Below are 27,225 nucleotides of genomic sequence, written 5' to 3'. Positions count from 1 at the left end.
TCGACCCCTCCCCTTTTAGTGCTGGGAGCTATCCAACCAAATCACCCCCACTGAATGTTAGTAAGGGGGCAACCGTCCCCTTGCAATTAGGCACTTCTTTGTTATGTTAAATGCTCAATCAGAGCTAAAATCAGTCATGGTTGGATTGTGTTTCTGCCCTGCCTGCTAAGAGCTAAAAATCACTGAGAGCTGAAATCACTTGAGATGGGGCAGTGTTTCTGCCCAGCCTGCAAAGAGATGAAAATTACTAAGGGTATGTCTACACTACCCGCTGGATCAACAGGCAACAATCAATCCAGCAGGGGTTGATTTATTGCATCTAGTCTAGACATGATAAATCAACCCCAAGCGTTCTCCCGTCGACTCCTGCACTCCAGATTGGTGAGAGGTGCAGGCAGAGTTGACAGGGGAGCAGCACGGTGAAGACGGGTGAAGACAGCTATGTTATTCACATAGCTGAAGTTGTGTAACTTAGATTGATCCCCTCCTAGGATACACCTGGCCTAAGAGACTGATGTGCAGAGGTCACAGCAGAGGCAGGTGACAGCAAAAGACAACTGACAGCCAAGGGGAGAGGTGCAATGAGCTGCCAGCAGGACAGCTGGAGGATAGGCGGGGCAAGAGCAGCAAGCAGGTGGGCAGCAGGGCGGCAGCAGAGAGGAGTGGCGAGCAAATGCCCGAGCAGCGGAGCGAGTAAGGTTCCTCTTTACCCCACCTGGGGGGGAGGTGAACTCTTCAGATGCACCTCTGAACTCTGGGTCTGCACTGACCAAGGACAGCAACTGTGAGGGGGGGTGCAGAGAAGGGTCAGGCATGTGAAGGGGACTTTTGAGTTGCTGGACTTAAGAACATGAGGGGAAAAGGACACTGCCCAACCTATTGAGGATGGGAATTTTGCTCATGGTTCATGTTTATGAATCCTGTTGGCAGTGTTTTCCCAAATTAACACCGAGTTACTTTCCTCCTTTTATTAAAAGTTTCTTTTCTACACTCAGACTCTGTGCTTGCGAGTGGGAAAATATTGCCTCTGAGGTACTCAGGGGTGGTGTGTAAATTTCCCAAGTTACTGGGTGGGGGCTTGAGCTGGTTCTGTGTTGTATCAATGGAAAGAAACTCCTAGATCAGTGTTTCCCAAAATGTGTTCCATGGAACACTGGTGTTCCATGACAAAATCATAATTAAAAAAAAAGGGTGTTTAATTTTTTTTTAGTTTTAAATTTGGCATATTTGAAGCGTAGTTTACAACTCTTTTTGAATGACTATAATTTAACATAAAGCTCTTTTCCGGTTATTGATAGATCTCGTATTGAATATCATGGCGTAAAGAGAACGTGGTATGCAAGCATGTTGAGGTCTACCCCTTTCGGGCACATTTCAGTTAGTGACGTCATACCCCTTCAGCTCGAGGCTGAGCAAACTGCAGTGGTATGCACACACCGTTCTCTTTATGCCATGTTGAATATAACATATTCACTCAACATGTTCAAACCTGTGGGTCTTTACCGTGTGTGCGATAAGCACAACTAAACTAGCTTTGCTCAAAACAATATAAATATTTGTGACAAACAAAATTTGACAAAAATCAATATTGCTAAATATTGTTACTAAACATAATCAGCATGAATTTGTGGCTAAAGGAAGGAACTTTGAAAGGAAAAGCAAGTCTTCTGGTACTCCAACTTTGGCCGAAATAAATGAGCAAAATATTGTGACACTTCGAAATGAGGATGAACAATCGCAGTCTTTTATTACCGAAAAATCTGTTAGTACTAGTGAGTTATCCAAGGTGAAAGAATTTCCAACAAAGTGTATCAAAAAACAAGAAGAAGCAGGTGTTAAAAGACCAAAACAAAAGTATGATGAAAGTTATTTGTCTTTCGGTTTTACATGTGTTGGAAATAAAGGTGTTCCTGATGTGCAGTGCGTCGTGTGCAACAAAATACTAGCAGAGAGTTCATTGGCTCCTGCTAAATTTCGTAGGCATTTGGAAACCAAGCATGCCAAATATAAAGACAAAGATATACATTTTTTCAAGAGGAAGCGTGACTCACTTGGAAATTGTAAACTTTCGATGATTAAAATTGCTAAAACAGACAACAAAAGTGCAACAGAGGCATCTTATCAAGTAAGTTATCATATAGCGCTTGCCTGAGAAGCTCACACTATTGGAGAAATGCTTATCAAGCCTTGTGCGAAAGATTTTGTAACGTGCATGTTGAGCGAGCAATCTGGTAAAAAAAAAGATGTTGTATAGTTGTCAAATAATACTGTTGTATGCCGTATTAAAGATCTTGCCGATGACATAGAAAAAGAGCTAGTTTGCCGCCTGAAAATTTGCCATGAGTATTCATTGCAGCTAGATGAGTCTGTGATGGGTTGGATCACAGAAACGCCCTTGGGAGCTGCCACCTGATGTGCAAAGACTACCCCTGCTTCTGTTTTCCCTGCCAACTGAGGACTCCAGCACCCTGTCTTGCTGAGCCAGACACTCCCGTCTGCTCCAACACAGACCCAGGGTTTGGATAACTTGCCCCAAAGCTGCAGGTTTACCTGAAAACAGCTCACAGAAGTGTGCTTGTCTTTAGCACTCAGATGCCCAACTCCCAATGGGGTCTAAACCCAAATAAATCCGTTTTACCCTGCATAAAGCTTATGCAGGGCAAACTCATAAATTGTTCGCCCTCTATAACACTGATAGAGAGATATGCACAGTTTTTTGCTCCCCCAGGTATTAATACATACTCTAAGTTAATGAATAAGTAAAAAGTGATTTTATTAAATAGAGAAAGTAGGATTTAAGTGGTTCCAAGTAGTAACAGACAGAACAAAGTAAGTCACCAAGCAAAATAAAATAAAATGCGCAAATCTATGTCTAATCAAACTGAATACAGATAATCTCACCCTTAGAGATGATTCAGTAGGTTTTTTCTCAGACTGGACACCTTCCAGGCCTGGGCACAATTCTTTCCCCTGGTACAGCTCTTGTTCCAGTTCAGGTGGTGGCTAGGGGATTCTTCATGATGGCTCCTCCCTCTCTCTGTTATCTTCCACCCCTTTATATATCTTTTGCATAAGGCGGGAACCCTTTGTCCCTCTGGGTTTCCACTCCCCCTCACTGGAAAAGCACCAGGTTAAAGATGGATTCCAGTTCAGGTGACATGATCACATATACAGGAAGACTCACAGGTAAAACACAGCCATTTGCAGACAATGGTCCATGTTAATGGGAGTCATCAAGATTCCAAACCACCATTAATGGCCCACACTTTGCATAATTACAATAGGCCCTCAGAGTTATATTTTATATTTCTAGTTTTAGAATTACAGCCAAACCAGTCGGCTTTACTGCGCATGATTATGAAAGCCTAATTGACTTAATTTCTGGCTGTAATTTGAAACAAAAGTTTAAGGATCTTCCTCTGAATAATTTTTGGAGCAGCCTAATAGAAGAGTACCCTAATGTGACTAAATGTGCAGTTCGAGTGCTCCTTCCTTTTGCTACAACTTATTTGTGTGAGACGGGATTTTTGTATTATACTGCAACAAAAACCAAATATAGGAATAGACTTTATGCTTGCCCTGACATGAGGATTCTTCTTTCCAGCATTATTCCTAATATTAAGCGAATTTGTGACGGAAAAATGCAGAAACACCAATCCCATTAAATTCAAATTTGTATTTCTGTTTATAAAAATAGATTTTCCAACTAAAAATCTAATTTATTTGGAGTTTGCGTATATATAAAAACAGGTTTTTTTAAGTAGAACAGGTTTTTCAAAGTTTTTAATTTTGACTCTTCCACTTGATTTTTGTACTACTTTATAAGTGCTTTCCAGTTAGAAATTGTTAGTTCAAGTTATTTTAAGTTTGTATTTTTTCTTTGTTTTATAGAATAAAATATATTTGAGCATAAATAATGCAATTTTTTATTTGAAAACCAAATGACTACAAAATAATATTATAAATGTCAGGGCCGGCTCCAGGTTTTCTGCAAGCAACAAAAAAAAAAAAAAAAAAAAAAGCCACGGCAGCGCAATCGTCCTGCTCCACTCTTTGGCGGCAATTCAGCGGCAGATCCTTTGCTTTGAGAGGGACTCGCCGCCAAATTGCCGCTGAAGACCCCAGACGTGCCACCCCAATAGCGGCTGGAGTGCCAACCCTTGGTACTGGCCCCCCCAAGCACCTGTTTCTTTAGCTGGTGCCTGGAGCCGGCCCTGATAAGTGTTCTATAATAGGTTAAAAAGTGTTCCATGGCCAAAAAAGTTTGGGAAATGCTGCCCTAGATATTGAACCTGGCCCTAGTTGATGCTGGCTCCACTTGGCAAAAGGGTTACACATGCATACAAAAACTGATGACAACACAGAAAAATATGTCACAGAATTAAAGAGACTCGGTAAAACCTGTAACTTTCGTGAGTTGACAGACTCACTGGTCAGAGATAGAATCATTTGTGCCATTAAAGTCAATGCATTAAGAGATAGAGACTGCTCTGTGAAGGAGATTTAACTTTAGAAAAAGCTTTCCAGATATGCAGGGAAGCAGAAACTTGAATAGGGGGAATGTTGTATGCATGTGCTTTGATGAATTTGGTTGATTGTTTAGAGAAAAAGGTTGAAAGAATAGAATGAGATAACTTAAAGGATAATAGATATTTTTGTTTTTAAAGGGTTAGTTTGAAAGAATAGAGTAGGGTTACCATTCGTCCGGATTTACCCGGACATGTCCTCCTTTTTGTGCTAAAAATAGTGTCCGGGGGGGATTTGTAAATCACTCAAAATGTCCGGGATTTCCCCCCTCCCCGGCAGAGCAGAGCGAGCGGCTGGGAGGGCTGCAGGAAAGTCACGGGCTGGACTCCGGAGCAGCTGTAGAGGAGCTCCTCCCCCCCTCCCTGCATTCTGAGCCGGCAGCTCTTCCCCGGCAGCCCCGCGCCCCGCTCCAGCAGCACTGTGCAGGGCCAGGGACCGGGTTGTGTGTTGTGCTGGGGAGCGCAGCCACGTGTCCGGCTCGCACAGAGCCCAACACCATGTTCTGAGCAGCAGGGTAAGGGGGCCAGGGGACAGGAGAAGGGGCAGGGAGGTTCTGGAGGGGGCAGTCAAGAAACGGGAGGGGGGGGGTTCGGGAGTTCAGGGGGGGGCTTTTTGGGGGGAGTGGAGAAAGTTTTGGGCAGTCAGGGTACAGGTAGGGGGTAGGGTCCTGGGGGGCAGTTGGGGGGGTCTTAGGAAGGGGCAGTTAGGGGATAAGGAACAGGGAGGCTTAGGTAGGGGGTGGGGTTCTGGAGGGCAGTTAGGAGCAGGGGTCCCAGGAGGGGGCAGTCAGGGGAAAAGGAGCGGGAGGGGTGGGGGGTTGGGAGTTCTGGGGGGGAGCTGTCAGGGAGCAGGAGTGGGGAGAGGGATCGGAGCAGTCAGGGGACAGGGAGCAGAGGGATTTAGATGGGTTGGGAGTTCTGGGGGGGGCTGTCAGGGGGTGGGGAGTGGTTGGATGGGGCGTGGGAGTCCCAGGGGTCTGTCTGGGGGTGGGGGTGTGGATAAGGGTTGGGGCAGTCAGGGGACAAGAGGCAGGGAGGCTTAGATAGGGGGTGGAGTCCTGGGGGGCAGTTAGGGGCAGGGGTCCCAGGAGGGGGCAGTCAGGGGACAAGGAACAGGGGGAGGGTTCGGGGTTCTGGGGGGGCGGGAAGTGGGAGGGCCAGGGGCGGGGCTAGGGCGGGGCTCCTCCCGTCCTCTTTTTTGCTTGCTGAAATATGGTAACCCTAGAATAGAGGCAAGTTATTAAAGAAAAGAAAGATTTTTGGTTCAGTTTAGTAAGGAGAGATGATTTTAAAGGCCTAGTTTGGCATGTTATTAAAGAATAAAAAAATTGAAATACATTTAAAACATTTATTAAATATAAAGTTAGGTTAAAAAAGAACACATGGCAGAAAAAAGGGAATTTTATAAAGCAGAGACTGTTTATCATAGAATCATAGAATCTCAAGGTTGCAAGGGACCTCAAGAGGTCATCTAGTCCAACCCCCTGATCAAAGCAAGACCAATCCCCAACTAAATCATCCCAGCCAGGGCTTTGTCAAACCTAACATTAAGAACCTCTAAGGAAGGAGACTCCACCACCTCCCTTGGTAACCCATTCCAGTGCTTTACCACCCTCCTAGTGAAAACGTTTTTCCTAATATCCAACCTAAATCTTCCCCGCTGCAACTTGAGACCATTACTCCTTGTTCTTTCATCTGCTACCACTGAGAACAGTCTAGATCCATCCTCTTTGGAACCCCCTTTCAGGTAGTTGAAAGTAGCTATCAAATCCCCCCTCATTCTTCTCTTCTGCAGACTAAACAATCCCAGTTCCCTCAGCCGCTCCTCATAAATCATGTGCTCCAGCCCCCTAATCATTTTTGTTGCCCTCTACTGGACTCTTTCCAATTTTTCCACATCCTTCTTGTAGTGTGGGACCCAAAACTGGACATAGTACTGCATATGAGGCCTCACCAATGTCGAATAGAGGGGAATGATCACGTCCCTCGATCTGCTGGCAATACCCCTACTTATACAGCCCAAAATGCCGTTGGCCTTCTTGGCAACAAGGGCACACTGTTGACTCATATCCAGCTTTTCATCCACAGTAATCCCTAGGTCCTTTTCTGCAGAACTGCTGCATAGCCATTCTGTTCCTAGTCTGTAGCAGTGCATGGGATTCTTCCGTCCTAAATGTAGGACTCTGCACTTGTCCTTTTTGAACTTCATCAGGTTTCTTTTGGCCCAATCCTCTAATTTGTCTAGGTCCCTTTGTATCCTATCCCTATCCTCCAGCGTATCTACCACTCCTCCCAGTTTAGTGTCATCTGCAAACTTGCTGAGGGTGCCATCCACACCATCCTCTAGATCATTAATGAAGATATTGAAGAAAACCAGCTCCAGGATCGACCCTTGAGGCACTCCGCTTGAAACCGGCTGCCAACTAGACATTGATCACTACCCGTTGAGCCCGACAATCTAGCCAGCTTTCTACCCACCTTATAGTCCATTCATCCAGCCCATACTTCTTTAACTTGCTGGCAAGAATACTGTGGAGACCGTATCAAAAGCTTTGCTAAAGTCAAGGAATAACACATCCACTGCTTTCCCCTCATCCACAGACCCAGTTATCTCATCAAAGAAGGCAATTAGATTCCGCAGGCATGATTTGCCCTTGGTAAATCCGTGCTGTCTGTTCCTGATCACTTTCCTCTCCTCTAAGTGCTTCAGAATTGATTCCTTGAGGACCTGCTCCATGATTTTTCCAGGGACTGAGGTGAGGCTGACTGGCCTGTAGTTCCCCGGATCCTCCTTCTTCCCTTTTTTAAATATGGGCACTACATTAGCCTTTTTCCAGTCATCCGGGACCTCCCCGGATCAACATGAGTTTTCAAAGATAACGGCCAATGGCTCTGCAGTCACATCTGCCAACTCCTTTAGCACCCTTGGGTGCAATGCATCTGGCCTCATGGACTTGTGCTCATCCAGCTTTTCTAAATAGTCCTGAACCACTTCTTTCTTCACAGAAGGCTGGTCACCTCCCCGCCATGCTATGCTTCCCAGTGCGGTAATCTGTGAGCTGACCTTGTTCATGAACACAGAGGCAAAAAAAGCATTGAGTACATTAGCTTTTTCCACATCCTCGGTCACTAGGTTGCCTCCCTCATTCAGTAAGGGGCCCACACTTTCCTTGACTTTCTTCTTGTTGCTAACATACCCGAAGAAACCCTCTTGTTACTCTTAACATCTCTTGCTAGCTGCAACTCCAAGTGTGATTTGGCCTTTCTGATTTCACTCCTGCATTCCTGAGCAATATTTTTATACTCCTCCCTAGTCATTTGTCCAGCCTTCCACTTCTTGTAAGCTTCTTTTTTGTGTTTAAGATCAGCAAGGATTTCACTGTTTATCCAGGCTGGTCGCCTGCCATATTTACTATTCTTTCTACACATCGGGATGGTTTGTTCCTTCAACCTCAGTCATGATTCTTTAAAATACAGCCAGCTCTCCTGGACTCCTTTTCTCCTCATGTTATTTTCCCAGGGGATCCTGTCCATCAGTTCCCTGAGGGAGTCAAAGTCTGCTTTTTTGAAGTCCAAGGTTTAGTAAGCACATGGTAAAAATATAAATAAGCATTTAAAATATTAAAAATAAGGGGAGGTTAAAAAAAGAGCATTTAAAAATATTAAATAAAAGAGAAATATATAAAAAATAGGTTAAAAGAAAACACATGGCAAAAAAAGGAAATTTTATAAAGTGGGGACTGTTTAATAAGCACATGGGAATAGTATAAAGTGAGGTTAATAGAAAAGCATTTAAAATATTAAATATAAGGTAGGTTAAGAAAAGAGTATTTGAAAAGAGTTAAATAAATGAGAAACCTATAAAGATAGGTTAAAGAGAGAACGTGGCAGGACAAGGGAAAAGAAAGCCCCTTTGCAAAGGGCAAATATAAGCAGCATGTGGTTGAGTCACAGAGAGAGAGATCTTACTCTTGCGACTGTTCCTGGGGAAAGAGGGAGCTCCCAAGCTCACAACCCCTCAGGCTAGTTATACCCACCTTTGGATCGGACCAATCAGATGCTGTTCTTCAGCAGCGTCATAGAATACATTTTCCTGAACCAATCCTATGGTCCCAAGATTTTTAAACAAGAGCCATCTCCCTCCCCTTCCCTCCCCTCCCCAGCCCCTCTTTCCCTCCCCTTTAACTGCCTTATTCTTATCTAAAAAAACAGACCCTGCCATGTAGCACTTTTACCACCATGTAGCACTTTTACATATATGCTTTAATAAAGGTTAAAACCATAGGCCCTTAGTAACAAACAGTTTTTAAAAGTTTTTTCCTATGCTTTTGGTGAGGACAATTTGAAGCTGCAGCAAAAGCAGCTTTGTTAGCCAGTGAATTAGAGATAAAGAAGGCTGTTAGATGTCCAGAACTTTAGAGATAAAACATTTGTTTATTTTTAAACTTTTGAACAAAAGCAAGTAAAAGTTATATTAAGTTTTGTAAAGGAATTAAGCTCTATTTCATAATCACTTGAAAAGACAAGCCTATTTGAAGAAACAGCCCTTTATTTATAGGTGTTTTAATAAAAAATGAGCATGCAGAAGCACCTCAGGGTTAAACCCACAAACGCTAACTAACAAAACATTTTTAAAAGCTTTTCACTATGCTTTTAGTGAGGACAATTTGAAGCTGCAGCAAAAACAGTGTCTGTGAGCCAGTGGATCAAAGATAAGAAGATTGCTTCTTCCCCCACTTTTTAATAAATAGAGGTGAAAGTTATATTAAGTCTGGTAAAAGAATAAACCCTTTAAAAGGCAAGCCTATATGAAGAAACATTTCTTTATTTCGCACTTTTACATATGCGTTTCAATAAAAAATTAGCATGCAGAAACCATCCCAGGGATAAAACCATGGACAAACTGTTTATAAAAGTAATTTATAGTGATAAAAAAGGTTCCCACCCTATGTTTTAGACTAACATTAGTCATTTTTAGTGAGGACAATTTGAAGCATTTTGCTTTTGCAGCAAAGCCAAAACAGTGTCTGTGAGTCAGCGGATCAGAGAGAAGAAGGCTGCTTCTTCACCCACTTGTAACAAATACAAGTGAAAGTTATATTAACCTTTGTAAAGGTCCTTAGTAACAGTCAGTTTATATTCCCCTTCTATGCCACCGTGGCTTTTTCCTTCATAATAGACTCCTTCAGGCCACTCAGCGTCGTCTCTCTCCTGGGCTGTAAACTGGAGAACTTTGATTTCTCAGGAATAAAAGGGCTTTAGGGTATTAACATGGTATACTTTAGGATTTAGGGTAGGGTCTGGGAACATTAGGAGGTAATTAACAGCTCCCAGGCGCTCTCGGACCATAAATGGCCCTCCCATGACACTTCCATCTTATTGGCCTGGAGCGCTTTTAGGACCATGACTTGGTCACCTACTCTAAAGAAACGCTCTCTGGCATGTTTATCATATCACACCTTTTGCTTTTGTTGAGCATCCTGTAGGTTTTCTCGAGCAAGAGCTAGAGAGTCCTTGAGGGTGTTTTTCAGGTTGGTTACAATGTCCAAAAGGTTAGTTCCTGGAGAAGATGTAACTCCTTCCCATTGCTGCGTCACCAACTGTAATGGCCCCTTAACTTCGTGGCCATAAACGAGTTGAAAGGGTGAAAATCCCAGACTGGGATGTGGTACATCCCTGTAGGCAAAGAGCAACTGCTGCCACAGTAGGTCCCAATCATTGGGGGCCATGATACGTAAATTTGTAAATGAGCACTCCTAAGTCCCATTAAAATTCTCCACAAGGCCATTCGTTTTGGTGGTGGTAAGGGGTGACAACCAATTGGTTCACCCCATGAGCTTCCCAAAGATGTTTCATGGTCCCTGCCAGAAAGTTAGTTCCCGAATCTGTAAGGATGTCTGAGGGCCAACCTAAATATCTGCCAATGCCTGGCTCACGCTTTTAGCCCCAGTGTTGCTTAGAGCTACTGCTTCAAGCCATTGGGTGGTAAAATCCATGAAGGTCAGTATGTATAGCTTTCCTCTGGGTGTCTTCATTGGGAAACGAACCAGAATATCCACAGCTACTTGCTGAAATGGAACCTCAATTATGGGGAGTGGCCGGAGAGGGGCCTTGGCCTGGTCTCAGGGCTTTCCCACCCTCTGGCACACCTCACATGGCTGGACATAGGTAGAAACAACCTTGCCCATTCCTTCCCAGTGAAATGACTTCCCCACATGGTCTTTGGGCCTGTTGACACCAGCATGGCTACTATGGTGATAGTGGGCTAAGCTCAAGAGCTTTTCCCTATACTTAGTTGGAACTACCAACTGTCTCTGAGGATGCCAGTCCTCCTTGTGCCCACCAGAAAGAGTTTCCTTGTATAAGAGTCCCTCTTCTAGAACAAACCTGGACCTATTGGAAGAGCTGAGAGGGGGTGAGTCGCTCCATGACACTGTCCAAGCTCCCTTGAGGCTTTCATCTGCTTTTTCCTGCTCTGTCTGGAACTGCTTCCTTGATGCTGGAGACAACCAGTTCCTCACTGGTTTGTGGACTTGGGCTTGCTCCCACTGGAAGGTGATGGGGGTGTCTCCATCGACTGTGAACCGATCAACACTAGTGCACTAGGTTGTATTTCAGGCTCCAGTTGAGCTTCTTGTGCAGGTTTAGCTGCTGCTGCAGGTGCAGGCTCTGTGGTGCCCTTTGGTTCTGGCTCCCCTGACTCTGGTGGGGTGGCAAGCACAGGCTCTGCTGCTGACTGCTCCACCAGTTCCAATCCTTGGGCTGGTTCTGGCTGGGTCCCAAAAACTGGATCTACAACTACTGCCATAGCCTCTGGTCTAGGGTCTGGTTCCACCACCTCTGGCTGGGTCCACAAACCTGTGGCATCAGGGGACACAGACCTGGGTTCTTGTAGGAGGCTCAGGAATGGGGTTAGGTGTGGAGGCCTGTTTAGCCTGGCTGCAGGTGACCATCCCTACCCTTTTTGTTAGCCTCACATGCTTGGCTAAATCTTCTCCCAGCAGCATGGGAATGGGATAATCATCATAGACTGCAAAAGTCCATATTCCTGACCAGCCTTGTACTGGACAGTCAACTTGGCTGTAGGTAAGGTAAAAAAGTTGGCCTTAAAGGGTTGTACCATGACTTGGGCCTCTGGGTCGATGAATTTGGGGTCCACCAGGGATTGGTGGATAGCTGACACGTGTGCTCCAGTGTATCTCCACGCAGTAAGTTTCCTCCCGCCAACACTTACAGTTTCCCTTCACTCTGGGAGTATTTGCAAGGCATCTGGGCCTGAAGGCTCTCGGTGGGACCCCGGGGTGATGAGTTGCAGTTCACAAGCCCCAAATGGGATTTCACATGCCCCAGTTCATTACATTTAAAGCATAGCCCAGCTGACTGTGGGCCGGAGTGAGGTGGGTGGTTGGAGAGTGAGGTGGTGGGACAAGAGGGCATCTGGGGTGTCCCCGGCAGTGTGGAGGGCTCCTCATTGTGAGGTGTGGCCTTGGGCTGACTCCGATGTTGGGGTGCCATCTTGGGTTGCCCCTTCTGGTATCTGCACCAACTGCTAATAGTTTTTTTCTTCTCTGCCACATCACCCATTTGGGTCCGATCTTCCGTGCCTCGATTACAGTTTTGGGCTTCCCATCTAGGATGTACCTTTCTATTTCCACAGGAACACCCTCTAAGAACTGCTCCATTTGCATTAGGAGAGATGGATCTCCCAGAGACTTAACATTTGCTCCCAGTATCCAGGCATCCCAATTTTTTACAATGTGGTAGGCATGTCAGGAAAATGCCACTTCTGATTTCCACCTTAGGGCTCTGAACCACCAACAGGCATGCTCAGGTGTTAGCCCTATTCTAATTCTGGCCTTTTGTTTAAAAAGTTTGAATTCGTTCATGTGTTATTTAGGCATTTCAGCTGCCACCTCTGCTAAGGGTCCACTGAGTTGTGGCCTCAGCTCCACCATATACTGGTCTGCAGCAGTGTTGTACCCAAGGCAGGCCCTTTGAACATTTTCCAAGAAGGCCTCTGAATCATTGCCTACCTTGTATTTGGGGAATTTCTTGGAATAGGGAGTAGTACCTGGAGAATGACAGTTAGGGCTACCTGGTTGACCCAGCTTAGCCTTTTCCCGCTCTAAGCACTTCAGCTCCATTTCCGCCTCCAGGTGCTTTGCCTCCACTTCCAAGTGTTTTGCCTCTGCTTCCTCCTCCAAGCACTTTGCTTATCTCCTCTCCTCCGCCTCCAAGCGCTTCTCCTCTGCTTCCAAGCGCTTTGCCTCCACTTCCACCTCCAAGTGCTTCATCTCTAGTAAGAAATTCCTTTCTTCTGCAGTTAGAACTCGGTCTGGGTTAGGGGCATCCCTCCATACTGGCACCTGGATTTCAGGTTGGGGAGGGCTGACCCTTCCCTCCTGGGAAGTCTCTGGTCCCCGTCCCCTCCCTGCATTTCTGTCATGGAGCCTGATGTCTGGGCTTGATCTGGGTCTGTCTTCTCCGTGGCATGCTGCTTTGGGAAGACTGGTTGCTCTAGGGTTTCGGGGACCGACTGCAACCTCATGCACAGGGCTTCCCTACTCTAGCCTAGCTATTTCATTGCCACAAAGCTAGAAAAAAAATACATTTGAAAACTCAGGCTATTGCTAGATATTTAAAAAAAAAACACTTACAAGGATTAGGGATTAAGCATCAAGAATCACTTTCTTGAGAACCAACTTAAAGGTTACAAGCAAACAAAAACATTTGGGGTTAGCATACAGGAGTCCACAAGCCATAAAGATATAAAAAGAGATAAACCTAATAGAGTCTTCCTAGACATTTCCCGATCTACTTAAATATCTGGGGTTTCAAATGAGTAGTTTCTAGGTATGATCTGATGATTTTTCATACCTTGCCCAAGCTCTTACAGCATAGTTCCAGCCCTGTCTCTGCTTCTTCCTGAGAACAACAATAGACAGACAAAGGAAAGTTTTTTCTTAATTTTAAAAAGTTCTAGCCTTCCCATTGGCTCATTTGGTCACATGCCCACTCCCTTCCTTTTAAATATGCATGGAGACTTTTTAACGCTTTACAGGTAAAGCGAGAAGAAAACAACTACTAAGAGGGAATTTATAGCTAACTGGCTGTCTGGGTGTTCATGGGAACAGAGGAAGTAACATAAGCCCTAAATGGGGCATGGAAACCTGTCAAAAATATATGGGGATGAATACTATTGAGACATATACTACTTGGCTCAATTTGCATATGCACAATATTTCAGTAAATTGGATGCATCCTCAGGATTTTGACAGCTAAAATTAACTGAAGAAAGTTCAACACTATCACAGTTAATACCCCATCGGGAATATACAGTTTTTTATGCCTACGACATAGCATCAACACCAGAAGTGTACCACAGAACTATACATATGATCTAGGAATATATTAATGGTGTCAGCACTGCAATGGATAACATCATCCTCTGGGAGCCAACTAAAGAGGGGCATAGCTGTAGACTTCGGGAAGACTTGGATGCAACTAGAGCAGCAACTTTGAAACTAAATAGGGAGAAATGTGTTTTAGGGGTTACAGAACTGTCTTTTGTTGTAGATATTATTTCCAAGGAAGGTATAAAACCTTATAAGAGGAAGGTTTCAGCCATTGAAATGATGCCACATCCCCAGTCAAAGAAAGATTTCCAATAGTTCCTGGGAGTGGTTAATTATCTTGGAAAATTCAAGTGATTAAAAAAATAATTGCTGCTAATCACACGATTAAAACAATTAATGGTGATTAATCATGCTATTAATAATATAATACAGTTTATTTAAAAAAAAAAATCAAATATTATTATTTCAATTACAACACAGAATACAAAGTACACAGTGCTGACTTTATATATATATTTATTACAAATATTTGCACTGCAAAAAACAAAAGAAATGGTATTTTTTAATTCACCTAATAGAAGTACTGTAGTGCAATCTCTTTATCATGAAAGTTGAAGATACAAATGTAGAAATATGTCCAAAAAACTATATTCAAAAATAAAACAATATAAAACTTTAGATCCTACACTCTGTCCTGCTTCTTGTTCAGTCAATTGCTCAGACAAACAAGGTTTTTTACATTTGTAGGAGATAATGCATCATCACAAAACATCAAGTCCAAATTATCCCCCATTGAATGGGCATGTGGAAAGGTCTATTATGCAGATGGTAAAGAACCTTATGAAAAAGACTTTCAAGGGTGGAGGTGATTTGCATAAATCTTTATTGGTTTACCAAAATACACCTCTGGAGAATGGCTGTTAATGGGAAGGATCAAATCTAATTTACTAATCACAGATTATTTGCTGAAATCTCATCATAATAAAGCCATATCAAACATAAAAGAAAATCAGAAATGGAAGCAGAAACATTATTTTGGCCTGTGATCTTCCACCTCTTAACCCTGTTGATGGAGTGCACCTGGGGAATCACATCTCTAATACTTGGGGCCAAAGGATTGCTATTAAAGAACAGCTGCATCCAAAATCTTATGTAGTCCAGACAGATCAAGGGGACATATTTTGGGGAAATTGAAAGGATCCAAGAGAAATCCCAGAAAGCTCAAAAATGTTGGCAGTAGATGCAAACTCTGTCATTTCCCAATCGACTGGTCATTTATCATCAACGGACAAATGAGAAACTGGCAAGCAAGACGAGAACAACTCAGACTGTAATGAAAGGCTGATATTGAAAAGATCAAAGAGGGAGATTAAACATCCTGAAAGACTCAGAGACGTGCTAACCTGCCTGGAGAAGGGATATTTGAGGAAAGTGAGTGGTAAAGACTCATTCCAGAGTGATATGCTGGTAACCTCTCCTCTTTAGGTGTTTGACCTATTAGGATTATGGAAACTTACTAGATGGGTGTAGAATGTAATGTAAGTGTTATTAGATAGTTGTTAGCTCTTCTATACATACATATAAATGGCTAATGGGTCTTTTTAAAGAGGGAAGATGTAGAGATATGTTTGTGCCAGATTATAATTAAGAGATGCTCCCTCATAAGAGACAGTATTATGAATATAGGAATTTTGAGCCATATCTGGAAGCAGGGTGTAGAACGGTGCACAGCAGTTCACCACAGACATGCTCTAGTTTGTTTATAATGAAAGTTTTATTCCTTTCTCATTCACTGATTTGTTGTTTAATGAACCCAAGATCATTACATAGGCGCTTAGTGGGGGGATGGGTCCCCAGAGATTTTCCTCCTGTTCGCACACACAATCCCTGCTGGGTGGGGTTGGCAGGGCCCCCAAAGCAGTGGGGCTGGCAGTAAACCTCTGGATGAGCTGCATGGGGCAGTTCCCCTCTCGGAGCTCTGGTTCCCCTCTCTGCAGACTCAAGCAGGTGTTGCTGGGACTGTTAAACTCAGGGCACGATTTTGAGCTTTTTTTCTCACACGTGAAATCAGGAAAATAGTTTTTTTTCTTTAAAATGCAAGACAACAGTCTGCTGGACTCCTGGGCACAGGTCTACAGTGCCTAGGCCCTAACCCTGCCCCGGGCACCTGCCTATAATGACTAGGCCTTAATCCTGCCCTCCACCAATTCATGTCATTTCCAAGTGATCTTGGATGGGCTGAAAAGGGAGATCTCTTTGCTGGGAGGTTCTCCATTGTTATGCTCCCAGCACACACAGAAGAGTTAGATAATCCAGAACAATAACACACAAGGACCCAAAACAGAGAGGGACAAAGCAGGCTGCTCCCTAAGGCAGAGAGGCCCAGGTCACCCCACTTTGCTCTAGGCTGCTCTGTGTACAACTGCCTGCTGCTGGACCCAGATCACATACTTCCCTATGTGAGCCCCCTGCCTGTGAGCAGGACCAGGAAAACCCCCATTTACAGTGACAGTTTACAGTTCCAATACAGTTTTCAATGCACCATGCACATGATGGATGGACTTGGAGGGAGCTGGAAGTGAAACAGAAATAGACTGATAGATGTTAAGGCCAGAAAAGCCCATTCAGTCCATCCACTCTGACCCTGTGTACACAGGCTGGAGAATTGGGGGCAGGAGGCCTGAATCTCTGAGCAAAGCCGTGATGGCCCCTGCTGACCCCCAGAGTGTATCTTACTGTAATGTCTACTGATGTGATCTGTGATGGTCTCCTGGTGATGTCAAGGTCAGGGGAGCGGGTATCTGACAGCGCCCCCTGGTGTCTGTGACAGCTGCTGCCAGCCCCATCCCTGTGACTTGGCAGCATCATTTGCCGAGGTGGGTGACTTCCGGCTAAGCTGACCCTGTAGAAAGGTGCCTAGATGTAACCCACTGGCCAGGGTGTGAGACGGGTTCCCCTCTGGGCCTGATCCACACAGCACGTGAGTCTGTCACAGCCCCAGCTGCACAGCCTGGCTCTTTAATTCATGCTGTAAAGCCTCATGTAGAGCCTCATGCAGTTAGCTGCAGAGAGTCCCGGGTCACACATCTGCGATGTTGTCCAAGGTGGAGGCAGGCACAGAGCCAGGCTCCTTCTGCAGGGGAGACAGCGGTGTGGGTACCACTGGGGTTATCTGGAAGTGGCCCTGCTCTGCTGCAGGGTTCACCTGCACTGGTATCGGGGGGACAACTGCACCAATAGGTGGTCAGAGACACGACAAGGAGAGGGAATGGGGATGGATACATGGCACTGCCAGGGAGTGGAAATTCCTAGTGCCAGACCTGGGCAGGCAACAGAGCAACCTGGGAGGGGTGAAATCCTCTCCTGTCCCTGGGGAGCTACTCTGCCTGGGAGCAGAGTGGATCAGGTCAGACAATGGATGGGGCATGTTCCCTGCACTGCCGGCCTCTCACGCAGTCTGAGAAGGTGTTAACCATCCCTACTCTCTCCTTACAGGTCCCTGCCCGAGGTGTCCCCATGGTGACGCGGCTCTGTGTGTGCAGCCTGGGGATCCTCCTCCTGGCACCGTGTTCTCTCTCTGGTAAAAACGTTTAATCCCAATTATTTCCCTCCCTGTTCCCCGTGTACACTGCCCTCCAGAGGGCTGGGGTAGGGGGATCTGAGGCCCAAAGACCCCACTCCCCCCACCCCCGGACTGCCTCAGTCCTGCAGAGTAAAGGGGTCAGGCTCAGGAGGCTGTGGGGTGGGGATGACGTTGGGAGACTGGGGCATGTCCTAGCTCTGGGTGGCAGGATTGTTGGATCTTGCAGCAAGTCACCCAGCTCCTGCTGCCCCGAGAGAGGCTCCAAGAGCCCTCGACACTGATCCCTTCCTGTCCTACCACGGGACCCGAAGGCACCGTGCTGCTAGACCTGCCCCACTGGGTACCTGGATTCTCATGACCTGCAAGGTTGAGATCTTTACAGCTGTCTCAGGGATGGGGGTGCCCAGTTCCCATTGGGATGAATGGGAGCTGCAGCGTTGCCAACCCCAAACCTTCAAGTACCAGGTGTCAGGTCTCAAAAATCAGGAGATTGGCTAAACAAGCATCAGGTTTTCAAATCCAAAGAGAAAAAGCATCACCTTTGGGGGTTTTCTTATTTCTCTTATTTTTTGAACGTTTGGTCACATTTGAGTCATATTTTAAATATTTTCTCTGCAACCACTAAAGCTAGAACCTGACTTTTATTTTAAATGAAAGCTGAGATTCTCACAGAAACATGTGCCTCCAGGAGCTGGGGCTTTATGAAAAACACTTAGTAGCCCAAGAGCTGGCAATGCTGGTATCAATATCGCTGTGGTGGCTTTCAGAATCTCACTCTTATTCCTCCCCCTGTAGCCACACAGTGAGTGTCAGGTGCTGCAGCTCCACAGTAATTGCTCTACATGCCGCATGGTGGGACAAAGGACCATGGAAACCCTCAGACCTTCAGATGCTTAATTCCTCTCAGACACTAATTCCAAGAACAGTAACTCTCTATCTGAGCCATTTTCTGTTTCGGGTATTGAGTCCATGGAAGCGATGTTCATCGTCCTAAAGGTTCATCAAAGACCCAATACCCTCAGGTCAGGCAGAAGTGCCCTGAGGTGGCCTCTCAGCAGCCATTGTGGGGCTACGTGGATCAGAAATGGGTTAATCACAGAAGTTGCTTTCAGTGGAAAGCGCTCATAACTGGGTGCCATAGGGCTGTGCAGGGCACTATGAAGTGGCAGGTGGCTTCCAGCTGGGGCCATCCCTTGCCAATAGAGTGGAGGTAGGTTGCAAGACAGGCAGCTTTGGAGGGGTTTCCAGGGGATTGTAGGACAGCATTGGAGGACCAGCTTGTGTCAGTCGTGGTATGGCTGCACTGCCCTGCATCCACACTGAGGGCAGGTCTACACTACACCCCAAGCTGACATAACTTATGTTGCTCTCTTGTCGGCATAGTGCATCTTCCCCAGATGCACTATAGTGGAGCAGCTGCATCAGTGCAGCTATGCCGATATAGAGCCGTAGGATAGACTTGCCCAGAGAGTAACTCTGTTGAGCTACATGTGACTCACAACTGAAGGAATTTTGTATTTAGCTTAGTGACGCCCACTCCTCTCACTCTCACTCCTGGCTCAGTGATGCCCTCTCCTCATTCCTCTCACTCACTCTGCTTCTGGGGTTTTCTGTTCCAGAGAAGTTCTCCCTGACTGGCTCCCCGCACCCTGTGGTGGGGGTAATTGGCCAGGATGTGGTGTTACCCTGCCAGCTCTTACCCCCAGCCCGGCTGCCCAACATGGACGTGCGGTGGAGGAAAATTGGATCAGGATTTATCCCAGTTCACAAGTACTCAGATGAGGGTTCCCAGGACCTGCCAGGAGAGAGTTACCAGAACCGGACAGAGCTGTTCCTGCAGGAGTTCAGCAGCGGGAACGTCTCCCTAAAGCTGAAACAGCTCCAAGTGGTGGATGATGGGAAATACCAGTGCTTTGTGAGGACCCCAGAGTGGAGCCGTGAAGCCACCACTGAGTTACGGGTCGCAGGTGAGACATTGCCCTAAGGGAGGGCTGTGTCTGGGCAGCCAGAGCCTCCTCTGCCACTGGGGCTGCCCCAGACTGAGCTCAGCACAGCAGTAGGGTCCTGTGCTGCAGGGATTGCTGTCCAGGACTCAGTAGGGGGCGCTCTCCCCTCACACTCAACGCTGACCCCACTGTGGTGCTAGCAGGGTCAGTGCTGCATTAAATGACCTCTTTTCAGTGAGACAGAAAGCTACAGTGCTCTGTTCTCATGCTCATGGTGATGCTGTTCGAGGGAGTGGGACCTTTACCCCCATGTTCTCCCCAAATCCCAGCTCAGGTGATAATGAAATTTGTCCTCCCTGAACCCCCCTTCAGTTTCCAAGGGCTGGGATATTGTTTGCTATTCCCTGGAAAGTGACCAATCTTTGGTGGCTCCTAGTCTAAAGACTCTGCAGGAGACGTGTGCTTTTAGGAAGAGATTTAAACGAGGAGAGGATGGTTGTGTGCAGCACAGGGAGAGGGAAATCCAAGCATGAGTATGGCTTGGCCTGGGGCACTATTATCAGTGTGAGAGAAGGACACTAGAGAGCAGAGTATTTAGGAGGGTGGTGCAGGAGGAGTCAGAGCAGTGATGTAGGCAGTGTCACCATCCCTCACTTCCTGCTCTGTACTGAAGGGATCCTGACAGCTGCTTGGCTCCACCGCAGAAGTGGCTGCATTTCATTAGCAGGTCCAGCAATCTCTATGAGGAGTTTAAGCCTGCACGTTCCTCTCCTAGGCTGCAGTGCACAGTGGAGGATATGTCCATCAGTGGCTATTAGGCAGGTTGGGCAGAGATGGTATCCCTAGCCTCTGTTTGGCTGAAGCTAGGAATAGATGACAGGGGATGGATCACTTGATGATAACCTATTGTTTTTATTCCCTTTAAAGCATTGGCCACTGTCAGAGGACAGGACACTGGACTAGATGGACCTTTGGTCTGACCCAATATGGTCGTTCTTATTTAGTGCTCTATGGAAATGCAAGATGGTATTATTTAATTTCCCCAGTTGTCAGGATGAAGGGTCCCAGGGAGGCTTTACACATAAGGGAATGCAGCTTTCCAGCCACAGACCCCATATCCAGTGGTATCTGGGGAATCACATGGTGCTACCAAAGACACAATTTCCTGATACACACATTCTCTGTCTCTCCCTGTAGCTGTGGCTCCAGTGTTCATTGATATGCTAGGACCCCGGGGCCAGGGGATCGGACTGGCCTGTAGATCCGCAGGCTGGTTCCCCAAACCCAAACTCCAGTGGGTTGGAAAGAACTGGCAGAACCTGTCGTTGGAGATTGTGACCAACATGACTCAGGACAGGGAGAACCTGTATAGTGTTGTGAGTCACGTCACTGTCACAGAAGGGGAAGAGAATGGAGACATCAGCTGCATAGTGCAGAATGGCCTGCTGGCGCCCGAGCGACAATCGGCCATTCACCTCTCAGGTGAGTCCCCCCATGCAGAAGAAGTCATCATGGGTGTGGGGGAGGGGCACTGGGTCTCTTGGGAATTGCATTTGGCTAGGGCATATTTCTGGTACTGAGACAAGAAACGTCCTTCTAACCTGTTCTGTGGGGCTATTAGTGATGGAAGTTTCTGTGATCTGGACAAAATGTCTGCCAGGAGCTGGGCTGAGTCTTGTGAAATGGACTCAATATAGTTCTTTGAGGAGATGATACGTTTGATTGATACAGGTAACTGGGCTGATCTAATAGACTCTGGGTGTGTCTACACTAGAAATGCTACAGCTGCAATGCTGAGGTGTAAACGCTTACTTCAGCAACAGAAGGGGTTCTTCCATGGCTGTAGTAAATTCACCTCTCTGAGAGGTGGTAGCTAGGTTGATGGAAGAATTCTTCCATCGATCTAGTGGTGCCTACACCGGGTGTTAGGGTGGCTTAAATACGTTGCACAGGATATGAAAATGTTCACAGGCCTGAGCGAAGTAATTAAGCCGACACTCAGACTCTGAAAGGGGTTTGACTCAGTACTGCATGAAATGCTGATAAAAAAAATAGCACTGTACAAACTCAATGTATTCCACAGTAAATGGATTAAAAACTTGCTAACTGATAGATTTCAAAGAAATTGTAATGGGGAATCATCCCCCAATGGGAATATTTCTAGCAGGTTCCCACAGGGATCTGTTCTGGGGCAAGGTTTGTTACAAGGAGGAGGGAGAAAAATTGTTCTTCTTAACCTCTGGGGATAGGTCAAGAAGCAATGGGCTTAAATTGCAGCAAGAGAGGTTTAGTTTGGACATTAGGAAAAACTTCCTAACTGTCAGGATGGTTAAGCACTGGAATAAATTGCCTAGGGAGGTTGTGGAATCTCCACCATTGGAGATTTTTAAGAGCAGGTTGGACGAACACCTGCCAGGGATGGTCTAGATAATACTTAGTCCTGCCATGAGTGCAGGGGGCTGGACTAGATGACCTCTCAAGGTCCCTTCCAATCTTACAATTCTATGAATGCTATTCAATAGCTTTATCAATGAGCTCCAAGGAAATGTAAAATCATTGCTGGTAAAATTTGCAAATGACTCAAAAATTAGTGGAGCAGAGAATAATTATGGTAACTAATTATTACTAGTAATTATTACTATTACTGAACTATGGTAACAGTTCGGTACTACAGGCTGACATGGAGCAATTGGTAAGATGGGTTCACCTTAACAACATGCTGTCATGGATCCACAGAACCAGTGCTATGGTCCCAGCTTTGGAAAGACCTTATTCAGTGGGCCAGACCCTCTCGGAGTCCCACTTTTCCCCCAGGGAAAGTCATGTGGCTTCATCGGCTCCTTAGGCTGGACATCTGGGCCTTCAGCACCCCTGTTTCCCACTGTGAGCTCCATTCAGCGAATCCCAGTGAGACAGACCCCTAAAGGAGACTGGTACAATCTTGGGGAACAATGCATCTCCTCCATCAGCATTCGCAGTGACACTCAGCCACTGTTGTAAAACAGAAGAGTTTATTAGTCGACTGACACACAGCATAGGATGTCCTTGGTTAGCACAGAGCAAAAAAAGTTACAGCATTGTCCATCCTGGGCAGCACAAAGCCCAACGTCCTGACCTCTGACTTCTCTGTCCCAGTTCAGGTCTGTCTCACCTGCTTCCTGCAGCCCACACTTAGTTTCCACTTCACACACCCCAGTCCTTTGTTCCCCAGCCGGGCAAACACTGCTTGGCTTCCTGCCAACCGGTGAGCCATCCATGGTCATTGGTTGCTAGGTATCAAAGTCCTGGTGACTGGATTTGTCACTGTCTTCTCAGATGCTCCATTAATATGGGACCTAGGGCTCACAGAGTTAGGTGCCATTCACACCTGTGTTTTAGCCTGTCCAGAGAACAAACAGACCTTTCCCCCCCACTAGGTAACAATACAGCTTATGGGAGAAACTGAGGCACACATAGCCTTCATAAAAATATTACAAAAAATCCCACTTTGTCACACATGCATTTCAACATGGCCAAATGCCAGGTCACATGTGTACGAACAAAGAGTGTAGGTTACAGTTAGAGAATGGGAGACTGTAACCTGGATTCAGTGACTCGGAAAAGAACTTGAACATGGGCTCCCAGAGTGATGCTGGAGCTAAGATGGTGAACATAACCCTTGTATGTATAAATGGGAATAGCTAGCAGGAGAAAGGAGGTGACATCATCTCTGTGTGTGGTGTTAACCAGACCACTGCTGGGTACTGTGTGCAGTTCTGGTGTCCACACTTTCAAATGGGATGTTGACAAATTGGAAAGTGCTCAGAAAATAGATACAGGAATGATTAGAGATCTGGAAACTTGCCTCACAGTCAGACTTCAATTTATATAGCTTAGTGGCTCTCAACCTGTGGCCCGCGGGCTGTTTGCGGCCCAATCAGCGCACAGCTGCAGCCCATGTGACCTCCTCAGGGCCATACAGGTAGTATATACATTGTGTGGATGCAGCCCACATAACACATAGAGAGCTGCATATGTGTCTCACACTGGTAAATAGACTGAAAACCACTGATATAGCATATCCAAGAGAAGGCCCTTAGGGATCTAAAGTTATAAAGCTTCTCCAAGGGAAGGTTACAAGGTGACTTGATCATGGTCTGTAAGTAGCTGCACAGGGAGGAGATTTCTGACAGCAGATAGGTCTCTAATCTAGCAAACAAAGGCAGAACAAGATCTGATGGCTGGAAGTTGAAGCTAGACAAATTCAGACTAGATATAAGGTGCAGATTTTAACAGTGAGGGGAATTAACCACTGAAACAACTGCCCTAGGGATGTGGTGGATTCTCCAACACTTGGAATCTTTCAACCCAAACTGGGCGTCTCTTTCTATAAGATTCGCTCCGGCTGGAACAGAAGTTCTGGGCTGGTTGCAGGGATCAACGGAGGAGGGTCTCTGGCCTGGGTTATACAGGTGGTCAAACTAGATGGCCATAATGGCCCCTTCTGGCCTTAACATCTATGAATCCATGAACTCATAACACAGTGAGGCCAACTAGGAAAACAATTGTTCTCTGCTGAAGTTATCTGGACTGGACGTGGTGACTGAGAACTGGAAGGCTGTGATAGTGACCATCCGAACAGCCAGCTGGTGCAAGCAGGGCTGGGCAGGCTGGTCATGGAGTCTCTGGCTGTTGGTTTGTAGCAACAGGAGAGATTTGGGCAGAGCAGAATCCTGGTTCTTGTAACTGATGCGGCGCTGGCTTCTCCGGTTTCAATGGCTCCCATTTGTGACTGTGATTTGAGAATGGAGGGGACATTCCCTTCATTCCCGTGATTTTCTGGGCTCCCTGAGCCAGGACTCAGCTGTCAAACCAGGTGGCAAACCCCATTCTCCAGCTCCAGGATGGGACCGTGCTCCTCACACACTGCGCTCTCTGTTTTCCAGGTGACATCTTCCCCCGTGTTTCTCCCTGGCTGGCTGCATTCTGGGTATTGTTCACTCTGGTTCTCATTGCTGCTGGAGCTTGTGCATATCTTGGATTTACAGGTAATGCGAAAGTTTAGAGCACAGCCCTAGAGGGCACTGGGCTGGTGTATGGGAGAGTCATATTGTTCAGATATTTACCTTGTGTTGGCTTTAAGGAAATAAACCAAACTAACAAACACACTGGGATCCCCGGTCCCACATGTATTAGTGTATTGCTCAGTGTTTCCCCTTCCTTCCCTGTCTCACTGCAATGTCTGATTCTCTGTCTCACAGCGAAGCGAAAGGCCTCTCAGAAGAAACCCTCTAAAGAAGAGGCTCTGTTAAATCTTGGTAGGTCTCCTGCAGTATCTCTTGCTTTGTCTGTTGAGATGTGTGAGCTCTATGACTGTTTTGTGTTACCTCTGGCAAAATGCAATGAAAGGGATGGAGTCAAGAAGTCTCTGCCTAGTGGTTCCTCATCTCCTGCACATTCTCACACACATTGATGGTAACAGGCTGACAAATCAGAAACCCAAAGTATCAGTGCTTGTGAGATTCCCTGCACGTGGCTGCAGCAGGGAGACGTGTTTGCAGTGACAATTCTGGGTCAGATTCTGTCCCACTAACCCTGGGCAATTGCTCAGTGACTCTACTCTCCTTAAAGGAAATGACACTACAAGGTCAATAACACTCTGTGAGATGATTCCATCCTTGTGACTGTCGAATGCACAGGACACAGGACACAGTTTTAACCACTGGCACAAGTTTCCAGGGCAGTGGTGAATTCTCCATCTCTTTAGGGCATCAGATTCAGACTGGGCACCTTTCTGGAAACTGCTGTAGCCAAACCGTGTTGCACAGAAGCTCAGAGTAGATGATCTAGTGGTGCTGTCTGACCTTAAACTCTATGAATCGATGACATTCACTCTCTTGAGCTGTGCTAGTAGATACAGCAGTGCCATTTTTGAAAGTGCACATGTCTAATGTATTCCACTGTGAACTTTTCAATATTTAGTAACAGTATTAGTCTGCACTGTGATGGTGCTGAGTGGTGCTGACCTGTTCTGCTCGGCACTGCACACATATGCAGGGAAATACATATGAAAGGTGCAGAGAATGGGTACAACATGCCAGCACGGTGACTGGAGTTCTCACAGCAACCCGGAAGAGCCCTGAGGATCCTCCTCTTTCATCTCCTTTGCCCTCTGCCATGCCCTTTGTGGCCACCATTCCTTCAGCTTGGGAGGGCTGGATGGGACTCCCCTAGCAATCAGTGTAACTAGCCAGAGGGGGCGCTGTGGAGTAACTGACCCTGCCCCATGGTTCTAGTGGCCCTGCTGCATCAGCCCAAGGCCTGCTCTATGCACAGCCCTGCACCAGTTTAACTCAAAGTGCATTTTGAAACCTAATTACTTAAACTGGTTCATGTGTGTGTTTAGACAAGGGCTTAGGAGTGAGAAACTCCCCCATGTGTCCTGCATGTTGGTGCATATCACTGACTGCCAGCCCTGCTCCTGTCAAATCTGCTGGCTTCTGCCCTGGGCTGGGAGTGCGGGTGTGGGATTTCTGTGACTAACCCCAGTCACTAGGGAGTGTACAGCACCACCCAGTGTGTGTCTCTGGGTCTAATGCTTTTCTGTTCCACATTTCAGAGACTGAGAAGAAGACCTTGGAAGCAGGTACTTGGCTAAACACCCAGTCAATGTGTATCTGCGCTTTCATGGTATAATGAGATAGAAATATCACAACATGCTCTGTATGGACCTTAGTCACCTTCATGATCATCTCCCCCTGCCATGGAAATAAACAAACACTGCAGTGTTTGCAGCTCACATTTCTGTATCATCCTCAACATCAAAGAGTGAACTTAATGCATATAGAATGGCAGGACTCGGACTATGTCTACACTGCCCACCAGTTCAGATTAAAGGGGTGTGAATACCAATGCACACCAAAGTGTTGCCTGGTAACTAACAACCCCGTGTGGATGCAGTGGGTGTGAACTGAAAGGTTCCTAGGTTACATTTCCATAGTCATATCTTAAGAGGACCAACTAGGTACTGTTTATTGTTCAGTTACAGTGCAGCACTTCAGTGTGTGCTGCAAATCACATCCTCATAGGCCGAACTACAGGGTTGTATAAACAAGCCCTGAGTAAGGGGCTGGGCAAACTTCCTCCATGCAGGTCTGTGGTTATATCTCAGTTCTAACCTGCAAAATGGCTGCTATCCCAATGCTGGGCTCCCCACTTCCACATAGCTCTGCCACTGCCCAATAGTGCTCACTCACTGCCTCCCTGCGTCCCCACAGCACCAGTGCACCACCAATGCCCCTCAATCCACACCCACTGCCTCCCTGCTACATCAGCCCAGAGTAGAGTTCCTCAATCCTGTCCAGTTCTGTTACGTCCACCACCACCCTCGCACACAGCATATGTGCAAGGTCAGTGGAAGAGATCCTGGAATTGAGCTTTGCAAGGGGTCCCCATAGGAGAAGCACCACCATTGCCTGCACTGGCCCCACCCCACTATCCCAGACCTGGGCTGCCTCCCACAGCCCTGCTCTGTTGGCATCCTTCAGTCTCCACCCATCGCTTCCCTGCTTTCCCAGTCCTCAGCTCCTCAGTCCTGTCCTGTTTCCCCATATCCTAGTCTAGGCCTGAGCTCCAAATGAACAGAGCCCCCAAACACTAGTACACTCTATATGGGCTATATGGGCTCTGTGAGGTGCATTCTGATGTGCCCCACCACCCACAGTTTTCACAAGAGCTGGGGCAGGACCTGATCCATGTATCTAGGGGTGGATGGAAATTCCAGTGCAATACAGCTCCACGGAGCCCTGCCCCAGCTAAGTTCCTGCCAACCACTA

General features: G+C 46.4%; 1 protein-coding gene across 1 annotated transcript in view; it reads left to right on the top strand.

Moving 5' to 3' along the window:
• LOC135976334 (butyrophilin-like protein 1) overlaps positions 1–26,131 on the top strand; it is a 31,054-nt gene extending 4,923 nt beyond the window's left edge. The window contains exons 2-7 of the mRNA XM_065571468.1: positions 17,378–17,462; positions 19,085–19,432; positions 20,609–20,893; positions 24,337–24,438; positions 24,652–24,708; positions 26,010–26,131. Coding sequence (XP_065427540.1) covers positions 17,378–17,462; positions 19,085–19,432; positions 20,609–20,893; positions 24,337–24,438; positions 24,652–24,708; positions 26,010–26,086 — 954 coding nt within the window. The 3' untranslated portion in view covers positions 26,087–26,131. The remainder of the gene's footprint in view (positions 1–17,377; positions 17,463–19,084; positions 19,433–20,608; positions 20,894–24,336; positions 24,439–24,651; positions 24,709–26,009) is intronic.
• The last annotated feature ends 1,094 nt before the right edge of the window (positions 26,132–27,225 follow it).

The sequence above is a fragment of the Chrysemys picta genome, chromosome 17, assembly GCF_011386835.1.
Source record: "Chrysemys picta bellii isolate R12L10 chromosome 17, ASM1138683v2, whole genome shotgun sequence".
Taxonomy (NCBI): domain Eukaryota; kingdom Metazoa; phylum Chordata; order Testudines; family Emydidae; genus Chrysemys; species Chrysemys picta.
The sequence above is the reverse complement of the archived record's forward strand: the minus strand, read 5'-3'. Positions and strand labels throughout refer to the sequence as shown.